At 55.1% G+C, this 19,036-nt stretch overlaps 1 protein-coding gene across 3 annotated transcripts in view; it reads right to left on the bottom strand.

Moving 5' to 3' along the window:
* Positions 1 to 19,036, bottom strand: part of ARHGEF18 (Rho/Rac guanine nucleotide exchange factor 18) — a 104,695-nt gene that overhangs the window by 3,411 nt on the left and 82,248 nt on the right. For all 3 annotated transcript variants that reach the window (XM_036312369.1, XM_036312370.1, XM_036312371.1), the window contains 16 exons: positions 18,405 to 18,543; positions 17,543 to 17,655; positions 17,262 to 17,402; positions 15,107 to 15,357; positions 13,535 to 13,660; positions 12,043 to 12,160; positions 11,019 to 11,267; positions 9,261 to 9,337; positions 7,521 to 7,699; positions 6,359 to 6,450; positions 3,230 to 3,412; positions 1,925 to 2,059; positions 1,413 to 1,537; positions 792 to 848; positions 657 to 704; positions 83 to 553 (listed from right to left, as the gene is read on the bottom strand). In XM_036312369.1, coding sequence (XP_036168262.1) covers positions 83 to 553; positions 657 to 704; positions 792 to 848; positions 1,413 to 1,537; positions 1,925 to 2,059; positions 3,230 to 3,412; positions 6,359 to 6,450; positions 7,521 to 7,699; positions 9,261 to 9,337; positions 11,019 to 11,267; positions 12,043 to 12,160; positions 13,535 to 13,660; positions 15,107 to 15,357; positions 17,262 to 17,402; positions 17,543 to 17,655; positions 18,405 to 18,543 — 2,504 coding nt within the window. The remainder of the gene's footprint in view (positions 1 to 82; positions 554 to 656; positions 705 to 791; positions 849 to 1,412; positions 1,538 to 1,924; positions 2,060 to 3,229; positions 3,413 to 6,358; positions 6,451 to 7,520; positions 7,700 to 9,260; positions 9,338 to 11,018; positions 11,268 to 12,042; positions 12,161 to 13,534; positions 13,661 to 15,106; positions 15,358 to 17,261; positions 17,403 to 17,542; positions 17,656 to 18,404; positions 18,544 to 19,036) is intronic.

The following is a 19,036-nucleotide window of genomic DNA, read 5'->3' as shown; positions in this document are numbered from 1 at the left end:
AACACGGGCACTTGCATGGTGACACTCACGCATGCGCTGCCGCCATGCACCCACACCGGCGGCTGCCCGCTCCCTTGCTCACCTCTGTGGGCAGCTCAGGTGGCAGCGCCCCGGGCGCTGTGTTCTGCTTCTTGAGCCTCTGCAGCAGCTCTAGCCGCTCCCGCTCGCGCTGCACGAGGCGCTGGGCCTCCCGAAGCCGCTCCAGGTCGTGCTGATAGGCCCGGCGCTGCTGCTCCAGCTCGGCGCGCTCCTGGGCCAGCTGCTCCTGCCGCCGCGCTGCCTCGCTCTGGCGCTGCTGCAGGTGGGCCGAGGCCAGGTCCAGCTCCTGCCGCTGCTGCTCCCGCTGGCGCTCCCAGCGCTGCTGCTCCAGCCGCAGCTGGCTCTGCAGCTTCTGCACGCCCGCCAGCTCCTCCCGCTGCTTCTCGAAGTTGCGCTGCCGCTCCTGCTCCAGCAGCAGGTTCCCGCGTGTCGACTGCAGCCGGAACTGCTTCTCGCGCTCCTGGATGGAGGCCCTCTGCATCTCCACGTAGCTGTCCTGCTGGGTGATGACCGCCTGGGGAAGTGGACTCATGAGGTGCTGGCCCTGCCCTCTCCCAGATCCCCGCCGCAAGCAGGAAAAGGGCAGTGCAGCCTGTCCCTGCCCACCACGCCTGTACCTGGAGGCTCAGGAGCAGCTGGGACAGTGTCTGGATTCGCTGGACCAGCTGTGGAGAGACAGAGTGCTGGCTTTCCGCCCGAAGCCCTCCCGGTGTGCGTGCCAGTCCCCGGGAGATGGGCGAGCCTGAGCCTACCTCCAACTCCAGGACAGTGGGCAGACGGGGGCCAGACTCAGTGCCTGGGGCCTCCACCTGTGGAAACAATGTCGGAGCACACAGCTGCTAAGGAAGCAAGCCAGACTCCGTGCTGACGAGACTGCCCCAGCACGGGCAGGCCTTCCTCACTGCCTGGACAGTGAGGGCGCAGGGTGGCTCCGGAGGCGGGAGGCAGCTGGCAGGGGCCTGGCCATGGCACTGGCCTCGGACTCAGCACGCCGCCCGGCCCTGCTCTCACCCGACGCTTGGCAAGGGTGGGTGTTCTGAGTCGAAGGGGAGGGAGCAGCCAGCATGATTGGCACCCGTGGCTGTGAGGACACTGACCGCTCATGGCCCCGCATGGTGCTCCTCACCTGTGGGGAGGCCACGGCTGCTGCCCTGAGCCCGCGGCTGCTGCCCTGAGCCCGCCCCCCCCCCAGTCTCCCACATGCCGGCCTGCAGGAGGATACATGAGGCTCACTAGCTGGTGTGCTGCCTGAGACAGGCTATTCCCCATGAAGCGAACAGTACATGCCGCTGGCCGTGAGGAGAGGCTGAGCAGTGACAAGAACTGGGCCGGCGCTGTCCTGAGCTCAGGACTGGCCCGAGGGAGCAACGTACCACCCACGGTGCTTCCTCAGAGGCGCCTGGGGTGTCGCCGAGCTTCGCATCTGCACTGCTCACAGGGTCTTGCCAGTCTCCTGGGCTGAGGTCACTGCTGCATACCTTCTTCCTACAACTGTCACCTAAAAGCCCAGGCCAGGCCCGTGAGGATGCTTGGGGTTCCGCAGGGTCTAGACCCTCCTCTCCCCCCGCCCGAACCCAGGCAGGAAATGGTGGCTGGGCTGCTGCCTTAGGCCTGTGCCGAACCGCGGCATCTGTGGCGCACAGATCGACAGGAGCAGGCCCAGCTGCTGTCAGACATGACCAACACTCAGACGGCCCCTGACCCTGACCATAGAGGGTTTACGAACGCCGACAGGAAGTAGCAGCAGAGACGCCAAACAGCACATGCCGGCTTTGCCAAGGACGTGAGCAAAGGGAACATCTGAGAAGCCCGAACCTGCTGCCGCTACTGGCCTTCCTTCCCGAGGGTCCCAGGGCCCAGCCCTTGGGGAGGAGGTACCACTCACTCTTGCCAGGGTCACTGGTGCTGTCGGAGCCTCCAAAGGCCTCTGCCCTCTGGTGTAGGCCCGCAGGGGCACCCCCCTCTGCCTGGCCACTGGTGCCGCCCAGCCGCCTGCAGATGAGGCTCTGGATGTCCTCGACTGTGGAAGGAGACAGGCGGGATGCAGTCACTCTGTGCAGTCACACTGTGCGTGTCAGGTGTGGTGCAGGGCCAGGGCAGAGCGCGGTGGGGACCAGCCCCACTGACCCTGTGCACTCCCTGCACAGGCGCTCTGCCCAGGTCAGGCCTCTCTGTGGCTAAAGGAGAGACCAGCCCCGTGGGGCAGCATGTGGTAAGGGCATCCTGGACCCTGGGCCTGAGGGTATGCTGGGTCCAGTAAGGAACTGTGTGGCCACTGCTTGTGTGGTGACAATCATCCAGAATGTTAGGGGTCATGGAGGGAGGACTTGGGGACACGGCTGGTCACACAAAGTGCTCTAGGACAAACAGGCTTTGCCCAGGTGAGGCGGTTGGCCGAGGCCCAGGACACAAGAGGCCTCAGGGGCCAAGAACAACAGCCACTGAAGAAATGGGAGGAACACTGCTACGGCTGCGGAAGCCAGACCGAATGGGGGCAGAGTCCATGGGAGCCCGTCTACTGTTACCTGCACTGTGAGGGGAGGGGATGTGTCTGCCTTGTTTGCTGCTGAAAGAGGGTGAATGAGCACGGCTGCGGGCCTGACGTGGGGGCTCAGGAGCTGCATGGAAGCTGCCTGGGCTCTGGCACGGACCCCGACTGCTCCGCGAAGCAGGCCTGGCAGGACGCGCACAGGGGCAGGCCACCCACCGGCCAGCGCCCTCCCCTGGCTGCTGGTGCATCTTCCCACCAGACCCTGGGCCAGCTCCTAGGAGGGCTGCTGGGTCCAGGAGCCCTCGGAAAGGACCATCAATGTGTACGTGTGCGTATTTCTGAATATATCACCATGACACACTACTCAGAAAGGAGAGTCACCTCTTGAATGTGGGGACTCGTCTCTGTCGACTTCAGATCCCTGGGGCCCAGAACAGTGCCTTGCATGTGGCAGGCACCGGGAGTGTCAAATGTGCGAGAAAGTGGTCTAAGTCCACAACCAGGGGCTTGCACTGGGTCTCGTCTAACAACCCTCTGGCTCTAACAGGTGCTGGGGAGGGTGCCCAGCTGCCCAGCCAGATAGAAGTGTGCCCCGGAGCGGGTGGCGAGTTGGCCACACCGGGCCAAGGAACTACCAGGCAGAATGGTGCTGGATAGGGAGGCGCTGTCCCATGAGGACCTTGGGGCAAGGCTACTTACTCTCGGTCATGGCTGACTTGAGGATCCACTCGCCCTGCAGGTTCTCTGAGAGGTCCCCTCCTCGGAAGAGGAGGCGCGGCTGAGCCGAGTCGTCCAGGCCACTCATCTCGGCCATCTCCAGGAAGATCTGCTGCTTCTCTCGCAGGCTCTGTGCGATCTGCTGGTCTTTCAGGCTCAGTCGTTCTGCGAAGCCACGGAGGTGGCCGTCAGGCTCTCTAGGATTGTTCCCCAGGAGTCGGCACTGGGGGGGCCTCACAGAGTGGGGCTGGCCTCCGGGGACCCCTGCTGATCCACCTCACCCCAAGGTCCACTGCTCCCTCCATCCAACCTTTGTGAGGCAGTGAGGGACTGGCCCTGCCTCTGATCGCTTCCCACAATCATAAATAGCAAACGGTGGGGTACGGTGAGACCATTAACAAGCCAATTTTGGGACAAACTGAGAGCCTTGTAAGATTTAGTTTTCTAATCTTGAACGTCCTCCTTCAGGCATTTAGGTCAAACTCCTTCCTACAAGTCTTCCTGTTTTATGCTTGTACGGCTGCCATCTCGGTGACTTATTGGATCAGACTTCCTCACTGGTGATTGTTAGTACATCTACATCAAATTCAGACTTATAAATCCCTCACTCTCTCATCAGTTCCAATCATTTTCCAGTTGATGCTATTGTATTTTGTAGCAAAATAATCATGTCACATGCAAAAACATCATTCTGCATATTTTAATACCATTTTTACACATGCTTTGATGAATCATTTCCTTCTGATTCTGGGTTTTTTTGTCATTCATACAAGGAACTTGCTCACTGCTATAAATTAAATATATTCACCCATTTTCTTAAAAAACAAATAAACAAACAAAACACACACACACACACACACACACACACACACAAAACCATAATTCTGTTGCCACCCTTCCAATCATGCCTTACTTCTGTCTCTCCCAACATTCCCTGGCTGGGACTGCCAAGGTGAAGATGATAATGGAGAGTGGATGGCTCCAGTTTTTTAAATCCTCACCTGCACTGTGAGGGAGGATATGTTTTTTAATTGATTTTAGAGAGAGCGCAAGGGAGAGAGGGAAAAATATTAATCGGCCTTACATACGCACCCTGACCAAAGATCAAACCCACAACCTAAGTGTGTGCCCTAACTGGGAATCGAACCTGCAATCTTTTGGTGTAGGGGACAATGCTCCAATCAACTGAGCCACCCAGCCAGGGCTGACTTCTGGTTTTGATGCGAGTGTCTCAAAGTTAAGGGTGAGTTCAGCTTTTGATTCAAAATGGGAAAGAATATCTTGATAAAAATATATAGTCCTAATTCGCTAAGAATCTTGGGAATGAGTGGTGAAGAGACATCACTGTGTGACTCCAGTCTCCATGCAGGACATATATTTCATTGCTATCCGAGAAAATTGTGAGTTAGAATGAGATGAAATGAATACTTTGCTAGGATTATACCCTCCAATGGGATTTCCTCCCCTTTCTTTTGGACATTTTAATTAATATATTTAAATGTGCACTTCCTCACAAAGAGAAATAAAATATATACTACCCAATTTTATGTACCTATTGCGTAAATGTTACTTTATTTAAAATAATGCCCTTAGTGAGCGGGAAGAGGGAAGAGGGAAGTTGATTGAGACCAGAGTACTAGGCACTGCTCTTGGCAATGACCTTGCTGAAATCTCACAGGAATTTGTTGAAACTGGGAGGAGAGTAAACAAGCACAATGCGTTACACTCACATAATGGAATATTCCTCAGACATAACAAGGAAGGAAATTCTGACACCTGCTGCAAAGTGATGGACCTTGAAAATATGCTAAGTGAAATAAGCAAGATGTAAAAGGAGAAATGCTTATAACTCCATTTATACAAGGTCCCTGGAATAGCCACATTCAGAGATAAGTGACTAGAACAGTAGTTCTCAACCTTCCTAATGCCGTGACCCTTTAATACAGTTCCTCATGTTGTGGTGACCCCCAACCATAAAATTATTTTTTTGCTACTTCATAACTATAATTTTGCTACTGTTATGAATTGTAATGTAAATATCTGATATGCAGGATGTATTTTCATTGTTACAAATTGAACATAAGTATAGCATAGTAATTAATCACAAAACAATATGTAATTATATATGTGTTTTCCAATGGTCTTAGGCGACCCCTGTGAAAGGGTCGTTCAACCCCCAAAGGGGTCGCAACCCTCAAGTTGAGAACCGCTGGACTAGAAGTTATCGAGCTGGGGGAGGAAGAGCAGAGAGTGACTGCTACCAGGGACAGGGTTTCTTTTGGGGTGATAAAAATGGTCTAAAATTAATTGTGGTGCCCTGGCTGGTTTGGCTCAGTGGGTACAACGTTGGCCTGCGGACTGCAGGGTCCCAGGTTCGATTCCAGTGAAGGGCATGTGCCCAGGCTTGATCCCCTGAGGGGGATGTGCAGGAGGCAGCCAATTAATGATTCTCTCTCATCACTGATGTTTCTAGCTCTCTTTCCCTTTCCCTTCCTCTCTGAAATCAATATATATTTAAAAAAAAAAATAATAAAATAAAATAAATTGTGGTGATGGCTGTGATGTGCTAAAAGCCATTGCATGGGACATTTTAAATGGGTGAATTATATGGTGTGAGAATTCTATCTCAATAAAGTAGTTTAAAAAATTAAAAGAGGGAGGAGAAAGCCAAGGTCCCCGGGCCAGGCTGTGGAAGGAGGCTGTGGGTCCTGCGCTAGTACAGGGCCGTGTGCTCCTTCGTACGTGACTTGGGACACTCACCGTGAACTCCCCTGAATGCGGACGGTGGGAGGGGGCCCTGTGTGGCAAAGCAGTCGTGTCCGGAAGGGGCTCTGGGACGCTGTGCCCCTCCTCCCTTCCCCACACCCCGGAGACCACTCTGCACCTCCTGACAAAGCTGCTGCAACAGCCCACAGGGCTGGACCCGAGGCGGCCACAGCAGAACCGGTCACTTGCGCAGTGATTCTCGTCATGGCCAATCCCAATGGGACAGAACAGAAATGCCACTGGTGGGCCCAGGCCTGCTGCCTAAGGAGTGCTCTGCAGGGCCATGTCACCACCATGTAGGGGGCACATCTGTGGGAATGGGCGCCCAGACTCCCTCCCTCTTACCTTGGAAGTCCCTCAGCCTCAGGGCGCGGGCCTCCACCACCTTCCTCTCCTCCTCAGCCTCGCTGAAGGGCCCTTCCTCCTCGTCAGGACAGCTGCGGGGAGGGGGACAGACGGCTGAGAATGCTCACGGGCGGACTGGCCTCGGAACGGGCCTGAGAAGTTTATCTCAGAACCAGCTGATAAGAGGATCTCATTTTGTGGTCGGGTTAGCTGGTCAATGTTGCAGAACAAGGACAGGGAAGAGCAAGACAGCCATTAGCATGAACCTAATCTCAGTGCTGGGATATCACCAGCCACAGGTTTTATTATTTATTTGTTTATTTAAAATGCCTTGAAAGCCATGCCACTGCTTTTTAAATTTTTAAAATTTGATTGATTTTGAGAGAGAAAGACACACATTAATTTGCTGTCCCACTTACTTATGCATTCATTGGTTAATTTTTGTATGTGTCTTGACCGGGGTTCAAACCCGAAACCTTAGTGGATCAGGACGATGCTCTAACCAACTGAACTACTGGGCCAGGACCAGCCACGTTTTAAATGCCGGCCACAGCGGGAGGAAGAGACTGGGGACAGCTCTTCCTAGGGCCCTGCCCCGCACGGAGGCTGCAAGGCTAGCAGGGCTGAGGCGAGGACGGAGCGAGCTCCCAACAGGCTAAGGCTTTGGGAGGTTTCCAGGCACTGAGAGAGGAAGCGGCAGGCTGCCTAGGTGTGGGGGCTGGGCCCCCTTTTCCTATCTGCTGGGTGGACCAGGAGCCAGGCATCACAGAGAACCGCAGGGCTGGGGTCCGAGGTTCCCTGGCCCGGGGAGGAAGGACAGAATGCCATGATCTGCTCCAAGAGGTCTGGCTCCAGACAGGGGCGGGGGCGGGGAGGTGGGTGGTGGTAGGATGGGGACAGCTTGTGTGTCAGGCTTGTGTCCCACCAGAACGGAAGTCAGAGCTGCCGGGCTCCACGTCCCCTGGCGAGACACACTGGGGCCTCTTTAGAGGGGTCGGAATGGTGGCATCTTTGAATGAAGGGGAGGAAAAAGCACAAGGTGGAGAGCGGAGAGGGGAAGCAAAGGTCTCTGTCCGCCTGTGGTTTCTGGTGCTCTCTAGGGCAGGTCAAGGTCACAGCCAAGGGCAAAATGGCCCACGTGGAACACACCGGCCCTGCTCACCTCTCAACGGCCCTTCGGATGTGGGCCATCCAGGCGTTTCTCTCCTCCTTGGAACTGGTGTAGATCTCGTACATCTCAGGCCCTTTCAGGGAGGCACTGATCAGAAACATGGCTTTTTCCTCGTTGGCTACTTCCCTCACAATGAGCTTTTGTAATGAGATGACGGGGCGCTTCGAGTCCTATGTGGGTGGAACAAGGTGGGAGGGTCACCTTTTACCTACTGCAGGGCGCCCCACTTATTTCCAAGCAATCCAAAGTAGAAATATTTTACCATCTGGGGGAAAAAGACACTATTGCTATGACATTCGTGTATCCTTTAATGCATCTGTTTAATGTGCTTAAACAAATGTGTTTTATAATCAGCTAGAGGCCCAGTACATGAATGTGTGCGCAGGTGGGGTCCGGCGGGGCTGTGGGTGGTGGTCGGCGGGCCCCACCCTCTGGTTGAACTGGTAGAACTCCCAGTTGAGGGGACAATTTGCATATTGGCCTCTTTTATTAGGATAACACATGCACACAGCACAAAACTAAACAACAACAACAACACAAACAGAAAAACAAGAGCAGATAGTAACTATGACAATAAATCTTCCTCCTGCCCTGGCCCTAAACACACAGGGCCAACCAGTACTCCCAGTGAGCAGTCCCGTAAGAAGATAGTAAAATACACATTTTCAGCTGGTTGTTTTGGGCTGAATGGTGTTCCCTCAAATTCATACGTTGAAGCCATCACCCCCTGCACTCAGAACGTGACTGCATTTGGAGATGGGCCTTCGCGTGGGTGATTAAGTTAAAATGAGGTCATTAAGGTGGGCCTGACCCAATCTGACTGGTGTCCCTATAAGAAGAGACAGACGCGCGCAGAGGGACAACCATGCGGGGACACAGGGAGCAGACACCAAGCAGACTGCAGCATCGCATCACCCTCAAGCGAGGGCACTGACAGCACACAGGCGTGCTGGAGCCAAGGGCAGACGAGGTTCCACCGAGCAGCCTGGCCCGTCCGCGTGCTGGGAAACCTGGGAGGCTTTCAAATCTGGGAAAGGTACGTGACTTCATAGTTGAGTCAGTGCTACCCTCCTCGTCAGGTGAACCTGGAGGCCTGGCGGGGGATCACGCCTCCCCCGCAGGGAGGTCTGTGCTGTTAGACCCTGAGGACGCGGGGCCCTGCAGGTGAGCGGAGGAGGAAGCAAGTCCCGGGGGCTGTGGGTGGGGAGGGTGACTGGCATCCCAGCCCGACCCCCAGCCCACCGGCTGAGCCCACCGGCTGCGCAGAGCCCGTGGCAGGCGTGGCTCCCACAGCAAGGGTCTCCTGGGGCCAGCCTGCTGTGGGATCAACACGGTCAAGCACAGGGTGGTGGCTGCCTGAGCGTGTTCTCCGCGTCCAGCCGGAAAGTCCCTGGGAAGGGCAGAGGGGCTTTCCTGGCAAGGCTGGGGCCGGTGAGGACCTGGGCGCTTTGACAGAAAGACACAGAATGCAGACAGAGGATGTCTGCGCGAGCCCTTGCAGCCTCGTCAGACCAACTAGACAGGACCCCTGTTCTGGGGAACTTCTACTCCTGCCTTCTGGAACCTTCTGGCCGTGGGAGGACCGGGGACAACACGTGACTTATGGATGGGCTTGTCCAGCCACCTCGCTCTGTGCTGTTCTCGTCTAGTTGTGGCTGCAGCCCGGCCACCCCTCCACCCAGCGCCTCCTGCGCAGCCAGCAGCCCTTCGTGTGAAGAGAGGGACACATACCACAGAAGCAAAGACGTACTTCTGATCCTTTTCTTGTAGCAGCAACAGCACATCGGTCAACAGGACGGCAAGGACATCTAAGGGGAGAGGACAGGAGGCAATGCACGGGGTGCCAGGAGACATGGACCCTGAGGAGGCCTTGGGCACCATGGGAGGGGCCTGGGCCACTCTCAGCCCCGAGCCATGATGCTTCTGCAGGAGCCTGAGGGTTTCCTTTCGACCTCACGCCCCCCCCCGCCCGCCCCCACCTGCCTGGGTTCCCACATTTCTGCCGCTGCACTGCCGGGGGCCCTGTGCCCCGACGCCCCCTGTTGTAACGGTGCCTGCTGGGTCTGGTCTTTGAGGTTCTCTCACTATGATTTCTCAAATGTGAACTCCGCCCCCTCCCTCCTTCTACCTGCCCCAGGCCACCTGGGACCTGAGGTGCTAGACCCCGGCTTCCTGCCTCCTCCTGCAGCAATGCACTCCCGTCCCCTCGTGGCCAGAGCCTCCTTCCCGGGGCAGCAGGTGGGTGTCTTGTCCCTGTGAGTACCTCTCACAGCACCCGAGCACGTGGTACGATCCTGAGTGTAGTTCCGACACGAGCACTCATGCCCGGGAGCACGGCTTCCTCAGGGAGAATCAGACACCCTCTCACCCCAGCCTCTGGCTTCCCCCAAAGCACTTACTACACTTCGCACTACGTTTCTGTTGACTGGTTTCGCTCTCTGCCCGCTGACGGGAGCCCCATAAGGGCAGGGGTCTTCTACCACCCACCTCAGGCCTGGCACACGGGAGGCACTAAACTAGTGGCTCTCAACCTTCCTAACGCCGCGACCCTTTAATACAGCTCCTCATGTTGTGGTGACCCCCAACCATAATATTATTTTCGTTGCTACTTCATAACTGTAATGTTGCTACTGTTATGAATCGTCATGTAAATATCTGATATGCAGGATGTATTTTCATTGTTCGCGACCCACAGGTTGAGAACCGCTGCAACTGTATCTACTGGACGCATGTCATGCAAAATACCACAGACACATTCCATCGTTTGACCACCTGAGGATTTTGCCACTCCCTTTAGGATCTTTACAGATGCTGATGCCAGTGGACAGGCCAGGATGCTTCCAGAGGCTCATGAACCTTGAGCGTGAGATCACGCCATGAATTCTGAAAGTTGGGCTCAGAGCACACCCTTAGCCGTGACTGGGGTGCCCGGGGACACTGAGGTCTGTGTGGTGTTTTCTACCCAAACCAGGCTCTTTGGTGGTTGGGCCACTGCAGGCGCACCCATGGCTTGTTTGGAAGTAACCTGGGCCTCACGAAGCTTTGGATTTCTATTCAAACGTCCATGAGTCCCATGCCCGCCTGGTGTGCATCCCACCATCTCAAATGTGGAGGGAGAGGGTGCTGGTGTGAGCATCTCATTCTCACTACACTCCTGGCTGCCTGTGCTCATCCCGACTCTGCACACAATCTCCCTTCAGCCACAAAGCAGCCAGACCGCAGTGGCTCTGGCCAGCGGCACCCACCAACCCCAAATGGTGCTCACTGACCCAGAGGGCACCCCCTCCTCCAAGATCGTGGCACCACTCCAAGTTGGCAGCACCAATTCAAGGTGGTACCAAACCAAGAAGGTGCCACCGGTCGAAGATGGAGCCACTACTCCTCGATGGCACCAGCAATGCAGAGGGTGCCCACCCCCTCGGACGGTGCTCCTACTCCAAAGCAGTGCCCAGCACCCCCAGAGCGCGCTGCACGCCGGGCAGGCTTTACCTTTCAGGCGCCCCGCCGTGGTCTTCCAGGCCAGAGTGCCTTCCAGGTGCAGCTGCCGCTGCAGCATGTCCTCCTTGCGGAAGGGCAGCCCGTTCTTGAGCTTGCTGGAGGACTTCAGGTCCATCCTCCCCGCGATCTCTCTGAGGCGCTGGCCTTTCTCGCACTCGCTGACCTGGGTGTCCACTTGTGAGATAACGTCTCTGATGAGGTTCAGGGCCTGGGTCAGGTCTTCGTAGTCCTTGGAGCCAGCTGCCACACACAGCAGAGTTAGTGCTTTCCTTCGTCTGCGCTCATGAACATGGCAGAGGTGGACATACTACGGGGTCTGTGAGCTGCATTCCCTGAGGCAGGACTGCTTAGAGGGCCCTCGAGAATCACCTCCCAACTTGAATTTCCCAAGACATCAATGCTTCTCCAAAATACATGCACTAGCCCAGCGCTGGGGTTTTGCCCAGAGTGTCTGTTGAAGTCAGGTGCACTGCCCTGGTAAGAGCAGCCCTGCACAGCTCCGTGGGCACTGCCTGGTCAACAGCCTCCCTGCACCCCTGCCATCGCCATGAGCTAGGGATACGGCTTTCATGGTGGGGAAACGTGCTCATTTTCCCACGCTTAAATCCCCTGGAGCTGAGGGAGCATGGCCAGCACTGCCCTGGCCTTCTCCTCTGCCCTCCATGTTGTAGGCAAGTCCCTCTCATGGCCCTGCCCCTGGACTCTGTGCCCGTCTGGATCACTCAGGAGTGACCTTAACGAGGGCACTTTCTCCATCATTCATCCACTCCCCAGATGCCTGTGCCAGGGGCAGGGGTAACAGCAGGCAAACGAGACTCAGTGCCCATCTTCCTTTGTTGGAAACCCCAGCACCCAACACAGTGGATTCGCATGGTGGCACCTGGCTCATGATCGCCACGCTCAGCTGAACCCAGAGAACCAGGGACAAATCCGAGGGGCACTTATCCAATCCGCTGCCCAGAGGGGCAGGCAGACAGACCCCAGCACCACGGGCAGGGCAGGGGTGGCTGCGCACCTTCCGTGTTCTGAAGGATGCGCTCCACCAGCACGGGGTACTTGGTTATGCGCTGAGCGACCAAAAGAACGCACTCCTGCACGCCAAGGCGTCTCACGATGGAAGAGCTGCCGATTTTCTATGAAATGGAAAGAAACCATGACACACTGACGTTTTATTCCTGCCAAATCAGTGAGTTTAACTGGATCGGATCCTGAGGCTGGGCGCGCCTTCCTCTCCTGGCTGGTGGGGACCTTTTCTCTGCACTTCACCAGGTATTTAAAAGCAGGGAGCCCCTCTGTTTGCGTAAAGGCAACAAAGGCCAAGACAGTCATGCCTGTTGTAAGAGGGCCCCCGAGAGACCAGCTGAGAAGAAACCAGACTCAGCCAGGGGCGGGTATGGGAACCACCTGGAGAGCTGCATGATGCACACACGCACCCTGCATGGGATCCCAACCCTGACTGACGGCTGCTGGAACCTTCCAGAATGACTGGGCTGGGGCCTCCTGAACCGCTCCCTGCTGGCGTCTGACGCACACCTCTGGTAAGAGCCCAAGAACTGGCCTTCAGAAGCCGTTCCTGGGTGGGGACTGAGAGCAGCTCTCCAGAGTGTACCAGCCCACTGTCCGCCTGCATCAGAAATGCCAGCACTGCAGAGAGGACCGGGAGTCCTGGTGGGATGCGTGTGACTCATCAGAACCTGCCCACTTCCCAGGTGTTTCTAGCCATGACGTCGGGTGGCCTGTCCCACTGCTCAGCACAGATGAATTCAGGCCCTGAAGTGCCCTCTCCCTTTCATGTCTATCCACTAGGATGGTAATGGAGTGAAGTGACCATTCGTTAGAGAATGTCACCTCAGGGTACAGGTGCAGGTGGTGGAACCCTCCTGGATCAGGTGGCAGGGGCTGCTGCAGAGCCACGCTGATGGAGCCCCGCAGCCTCAACCAGGTGTCCTGTCTAGAACATGGGAGGTGGGCCTTGCCCGACCCGGCTGACCCAGGCTGGGGACGTATTTTTAGTTCTGAGCTTGAGCGTCCACACACTGATAGGCAAAACATGGGTGTGGGTCATTCCACAGGCTATCAGGGAACAAATGGGGACGAGAGAGGGGAGGAGGCAAAGATTTAGAGTAAGGCACACCTTGCATCAGTCGGAGTGTCTGAAGCCACAACAGGTGACTCTGGAGGGGGTGGCTCCCAGGGAAGGGTGCCCCTTGAAACCACACTGTGTCACCTCAACATTTTGAGAAGGATGGTCAGCGGGCTCTATGCTGGGGCATCTCAGGGGCCACCGTGGTGTGTCGAGGAACAAAGCTCTAACTCTACTTTGCACCTGGGGATTCTCCAGAAGATTCCACTGACTTGTTCTGAATGTGTCATTAAGAATGAAATAACAACTTGAAAGTCATTGATTTATAACGGGCACCTTAATCAAAGGATCTCCAAACAGCTCTGTAGGGGAAAACCTACAGCAAAGAGGATATGTTTTTAATTAAAATTATAGTTCTTTTTACCTTGATCAAGTTTTGAAATTTCTTATTTTGCTGCAGCAACAATTTGTAATGACTGACTGCTTCGTTGTGTCCACTACAAAAGACACCGTATTTCTTTTTCATTCTCTCTCCATTTTCACCTGAAAACTGAAGAAAGACAGTGGAGATGTTAACCACCAGGGAAAGTTTTCTTCCAGCTCATCTGTTTTCTCCTAAAACAAATACTAAGTTCACTTGCAATTTAACTTTCTTCTCTAACACACTCTCAAACACAGCAATGCTTCATTACAGGTGTCTCACGGCAAGGTACAGAAAGGTAAAGTGCTCATGAGCTTTATGCCATTATAGGTGCTGTAACAACTTCCTGAAATCTGAGAAGAAAAAATATATTTAAGCCAAAGAATGTTAGAAAAATTTAAAAGCAAAAGGGGTATCTTCTAATTAATTCCCATGAGCTGACTCAGATCCTGGAGCACTCTGAGGTCAGATGAGGGGTAATGAGATCCTCTGTCAATCTTGGCCAAGACTCAGAGGTTGACTCTGAAGTCAATTCAGGGTCAGCACCCCCCTCCCCCATGAATGGCTTTGGGTAATCAATACGCTTCTAACAAAGAAACACAGCCACCAAGACAAAAAAAATAAAGGCCAGCCAATCAACCAAAGAAAAGCCCAGAATGCACTGCTGGACAGTGATTGCACAAGCGTGTTGCTATTTAGGCGTCTGTGGTTAGACCATTAGCTGCACACACAGCAGGAAGGGCCCCGGATCACTGTCTTCTAGAGAGGCAGGCTCTCAACCAATCGGGGGAAAGGGTTCCTGGGCCCAATTCCAATGTGGGGGCGGTCCCCTCCATAGTAATGATTCTCAGACAACAGCAGGGTCTGACACTGTCTACCTGGAGACAGCGTGAGATTCCACAGTTAAGGGTACAGTCCCTCAAAAGTATCCCTCCCCAGGACACCAGGTGTCACCCGAGCCCCTGACCGACTGGCTATAAACCAGAGGTCCCACCATCCCCTTCTTGGGTTAGATGAATTTGCTAGAGTGGCTCACAGAACGGAGAGAGACATGGTACTTGCTAGATCACTGGTTTGTTATAAAGGATGTAACTCAGGAACAGCCAGATGGAAGAGATGCGTGGGGCCAGGATGGGGAAAGGCGCAGAGCTTCTGTGACCTGCCCAGGCACCACTCCCCAAATCTCCATGTGTTCACAGCCTGCAAGGTCTCCAAACCATACTGGGTTTTTATGGAGGCTTCACTACACAGTTACTATTGATTAACTCAATGACCACTATCAATTGATTCAACCTCTACCCCCTCTTGTTGGGGGTGACGAAATTCCAACCCTCTCATCAATGGTCGGGTCCCCTGGCAATCAGCTCCCATCCTTAGGCTCTTCCTGACAGTTACCATTCACAGACCAGATGCCATTATGCTCTCAGCACTCAGGAAACCCCAGGGCTGGGAGCTGGGAGCCAGGAAGCTGGATGAAGACCACATGTATTTCTTATGAATTCCAATACTGCAGGGAGCCATGTTTTTGTGATTAGGAGGAACAGAGGGGGCGGGGCTTGTGCTGGCCTTGCCCACCTGCTGTACCAGGAGGTCCCCAATTTTCTGGATGATGTAATTCCGGTCGCTGCCCTCTTCCAGGGACTCCTGGCGGCGTTCCTTTAGCCGAGAGAGAAAGTGGCCATGCACCTCGAGCAGGTCGTCTGCACACGGGAAGAGGCGGCTGACGGCCTTGCTGCTGAACTGCAGCTCCTCCTGCAGGGCCCTGGAGTAGACCTTCAGCATGATCTTGAGCGTCCGCACGTGGTGCACCTCCGTCTGTATCAGCTCTGCGGAGACATGGACGACAGAACTTACCCCGAGTGGGAGCACACCCTGGCTTGGCTCCTCGTGTCCCACGGGGGCACTGTGTGTGCTGCCTGCCCACCACGCACCAGGCTGGCTTCTCCGTTCTCCACCCAAATCTTTGTCCCCGAGGCCTTACTGCCCAGGGGCCAGGCCTTCCGGCCCCAGTCCTGCAGGGCTCCCATCTTAAGGGAGCAGCGGGGGATGGAGTGACATCAGGACAGGGAGGACCCACGATGTGTACTGTCCTCAAATTCACAGGAGGGTGTTTTTGTTGTTGTTAATCCTGCCTGAGCATTTTTCGATTGACTCTTAGGGAGAGTGGAAGGGAGGGAGAGAGACAGAGAAAGAGAAATATTGATGTGTGAGACACACATCTACTGGCTGCTTCCCGACCGGGGCTGGGGATTGAGCCTGCAACCGAGATAGTGCTCTTGACAGGAATCGAACCCAGGACCCTTCAGTCCTTGGCCTAATGCTCTATCCACTGAGCCAAATCAGCTGGGGCCACAGGAGGGCTTTGTGCCTAGAGTCGAACAAAGACATTTCAAGGCTGTTTAAGCCAGAAGATTGGATAAACACCACTCCTTGGGGTGTGAAACTCACACATTTGTGCATGTCAATGGCCAGACTCAGACTAAGCCACCTGGCCAGGGCAAGTGAGATTTGAATTCATTGTAAAGGCAAAGAAAGGTCAGGTTTTGTGTTAGAGTTTTTCTGATATTCAAGACAAGGCCTTAAAGCTCTTCAAGATAAAACCAAGGTCAACAGGGCTGGGCCCCAGGTGTCCAGAGGGGCCGGAGGAGGGCTGGAAGCAGTCTGTGTTCGCCCAGCAGTATAGATCAGGTGGCAACTGGCTGCCCAGATGGAAGGGGGGATCTAGGCTGGTCCCCCTGTCCCTCTCTGCAGGATCTGTGGCCTGGCCCTGGACCCTGAGGGAAAGCATCCAAAAGGTTTTCCTCCACAGCCACACCCCACCTTACTCTGGGCCAGGCAGGGGGCTCAGCGTGTGAAACGCAGAAGGACGTGAGTGCCAGTGGACATTACCAAGTGGCACACGGGGGTCTCGGAGCTAGACCTGCCGTGTGGGATACCAAGAGAGAACCAGCATTTCCTCCCAGAATGCCATCAAGGAACAGCAAAGTGCCTCCTCAGGTGACACAATAGTCATTCTTGGGGGATGGTTCCCATGAAGAGAGGACCAGGAGAAGAGCCAGTAACAGCCCTGGCTGGGCTGCCCAGTTGGCTGGAACATCATCCTGTACACCGAAAGGTCGTGGGTTCGATTCCTGTCAGGACACATCCCTAGGTGTGGGTTCAGTCCTCGGTTGGGGTGCGTACGAGAGGCAACCAATCGATGCTTCTCTCTCCCACTGCTGTTTCTCTCCCTTTGGGCCTTTGTCACTCTGTTGAAAGGGGCTTGGAGGGCTAGGGCCCCCAGCACAGCTCTTGGCCTGGGAATGGCTCTGTGCCTTAGGAGCTGGGATTTTCATTGCAACCTACAACATCCCGTCTCAGGACAGTGGCTGCCCATGGCCTGGTTCTCTGACAGCCAGTGGGAAGGAGCGCCTACCAGGAAGCTGGTGCTACAGTCACATGGGGAGAAAGGGACATGCTTCCCAAACATGCCAATCACAGCCATGCTGAGGCCTTCCTTCTCTCTCAGGGTCACCAACAAGGTAAGATGAGTCAGGCCAGGGCATTCGGCCATCCTGACCCTTGGGGATGTTCCTGGCCACCTCTTCCCTGTCCTGGGGAGAGCAGTGAGCGGCTGAGAGTCTCAGGAGGCGTCAGCAGTGGAGCCCAGATTCCAGGTGGAAAAATTTGAAAAAAAGAAAAAAGGAAAGAAAAGAAGGAAATGCCAGTGTGGGGGCGTAGGATTTCTTACCATAAATCACATCCTGTCTCTTCGCCACCTCCTTCTTTTGTTCCTTTGCGTACGCCGGGTCCACAGACAGGCTCCAGGACTCGGCCTCGAACTCATGGGCGTCCGATTCGATCTCACTCCTCAGTGAGGCAGTGTAGGGGTCTGGGGGAAGGGCGGGAGGCCACTGCTTAGCACCTCAGCCTGACTGGCCTTCATCCCATGAACAAACTGACATGGGTCCCAGCATCCCCAGGGTGAGTGGGGACCACATGTCACCAGTGAAGGAATTGGGAAGACAGTACCTTCTACAAAAATGGACTCGGCATTCGAGGATGTAAGTGAAAGGGAGTCGTCAGCTACCTGCTTAAATTTCAAAAATACAGAGTCGGCTTCATCCATCTCTCCTATGACTGGTCTAAAAAAAAAAATCATAAAAACAATTATTTCAAAATATTGAATTAAATATGCACACCCCATCTTATGAAGGCAAATTAGACTGTTAATCAATCTGCTTAAATACGAGTGGAGAACTCTGTGGATTTTAGTATGAGCCTTTACTTTGTCACAAGTCACTTTTGAAAATTAGAAGACTGTCAACACAGCATCAGGACCTCTTCCAGCATAACGACCTTTACTGTTCAGACACAGTCGGGGTGCGGTAAGTGTAAGCTTCCTTTACTGGCCAGTGGCGCCCTCGCCCCCAAATTCCTTCAAGCGAGAGCTCAGAGTTCGTGGACAAAGCCTCACTCCGCGGGGGGTTGGGGGAGAACCCTTCAGAGAAAGCCGATCCAACAAGGATCACACGAAGACCTTTCGGCACGAGGCCTGCTCCCCCAGCACTGCTGAAAGCGGTATCAGATGAGCCACCGGGGAGGCCTGCAAACACTGCGGTGGGCATCAATAACAGGACGCAACCTCCACGGCGACCTCAGTGGGACTTTTAGCCTCGTCCTGAGTAAAGAAAGGGACCCCGGACGAGGGTCCTTCGAGAGCAAGAAGCAAAACCACAGCTTTTAAAAAGAGAAAGCAGTGGCTCTGAACCGGCGTTCCTGGAACCTCACCTCCTGGCCGGGTCTCCCTTCAGAGAGGCCGCCGGAGGGTCCCCTCCGACCGCCACCCCGAGCTCCCTCCCCCTCCGCACCCACAGCAGAGAGGGCCGCTTACCCGAGTCTTGCCCCTGTTCCCGCCTGGCTGGGTGCTGGCTGTGGACTGCCCTTCTGCGAGACGGTCATGCCGGCATTCCTGGAGAGGGCCAGGCTGCCGTCAGACAGGAGCGTGGGTCGCGGGGGCTCCTTCACGGCCGCTGTGACGGAGGCAAGGACAGAGTTGGTGCTGAGGAAGTGGGCAGGGTAGTGGAGGCGCCCCGTCTGGAAGCCCTGCTCTGACTGTGGCCGCAGCATGGACAGGATCTTGGAGGTTAGCAGCTCATTATTTAGAAAGACATTCTCGCCCCATCTCCTAGGAAAGGAGCCACAGAAGGACAGCTCGGGGCGGGGCGGCGCACTGGCCCTGCCGCTGCCTTTGGGATGCGCGTTCCCCATGCTCGCGGTTGGGGCTCCCGGACTCTAGCAGTTTTATGCCTCCGTGAGATCCTTCTGGAAATGTGAAGTGGCGCCTGCTCTTACTGTATTGGCCGCCGCCGCAGCTCTGGAAGCAGGAAATTGGTCCCTACTGTGACCGTTTAGGGTGCAAATCGCGCCACATTTTTTCCTTTGGCAGAATAACAGCAACAAAGCATCCTCCGTGTCAGCGGGAAGTCAAGAGCAGAGAGCAGGTCTGTTCACTGTAGAGAAGCT

Source organism: Myotis myotis, unplaced genomic scaffold, assembly GCF_014108235.1.
Source record: "Myotis myotis isolate mMyoMyo1 unplaced genomic scaffold, mMyoMyo1.p scaffold_m19_p_6, whole genome shotgun sequence".
NCBI lineage: Eukaryota > Metazoa > Chordata > Mammalia > Chiroptera > Vespertilionidae > Myotis > Myotis myotis.
The sequence above is the reverse complement of the archived record's forward strand: the minus strand, read 5'-3'. Positions and strand labels throughout refer to the sequence as shown.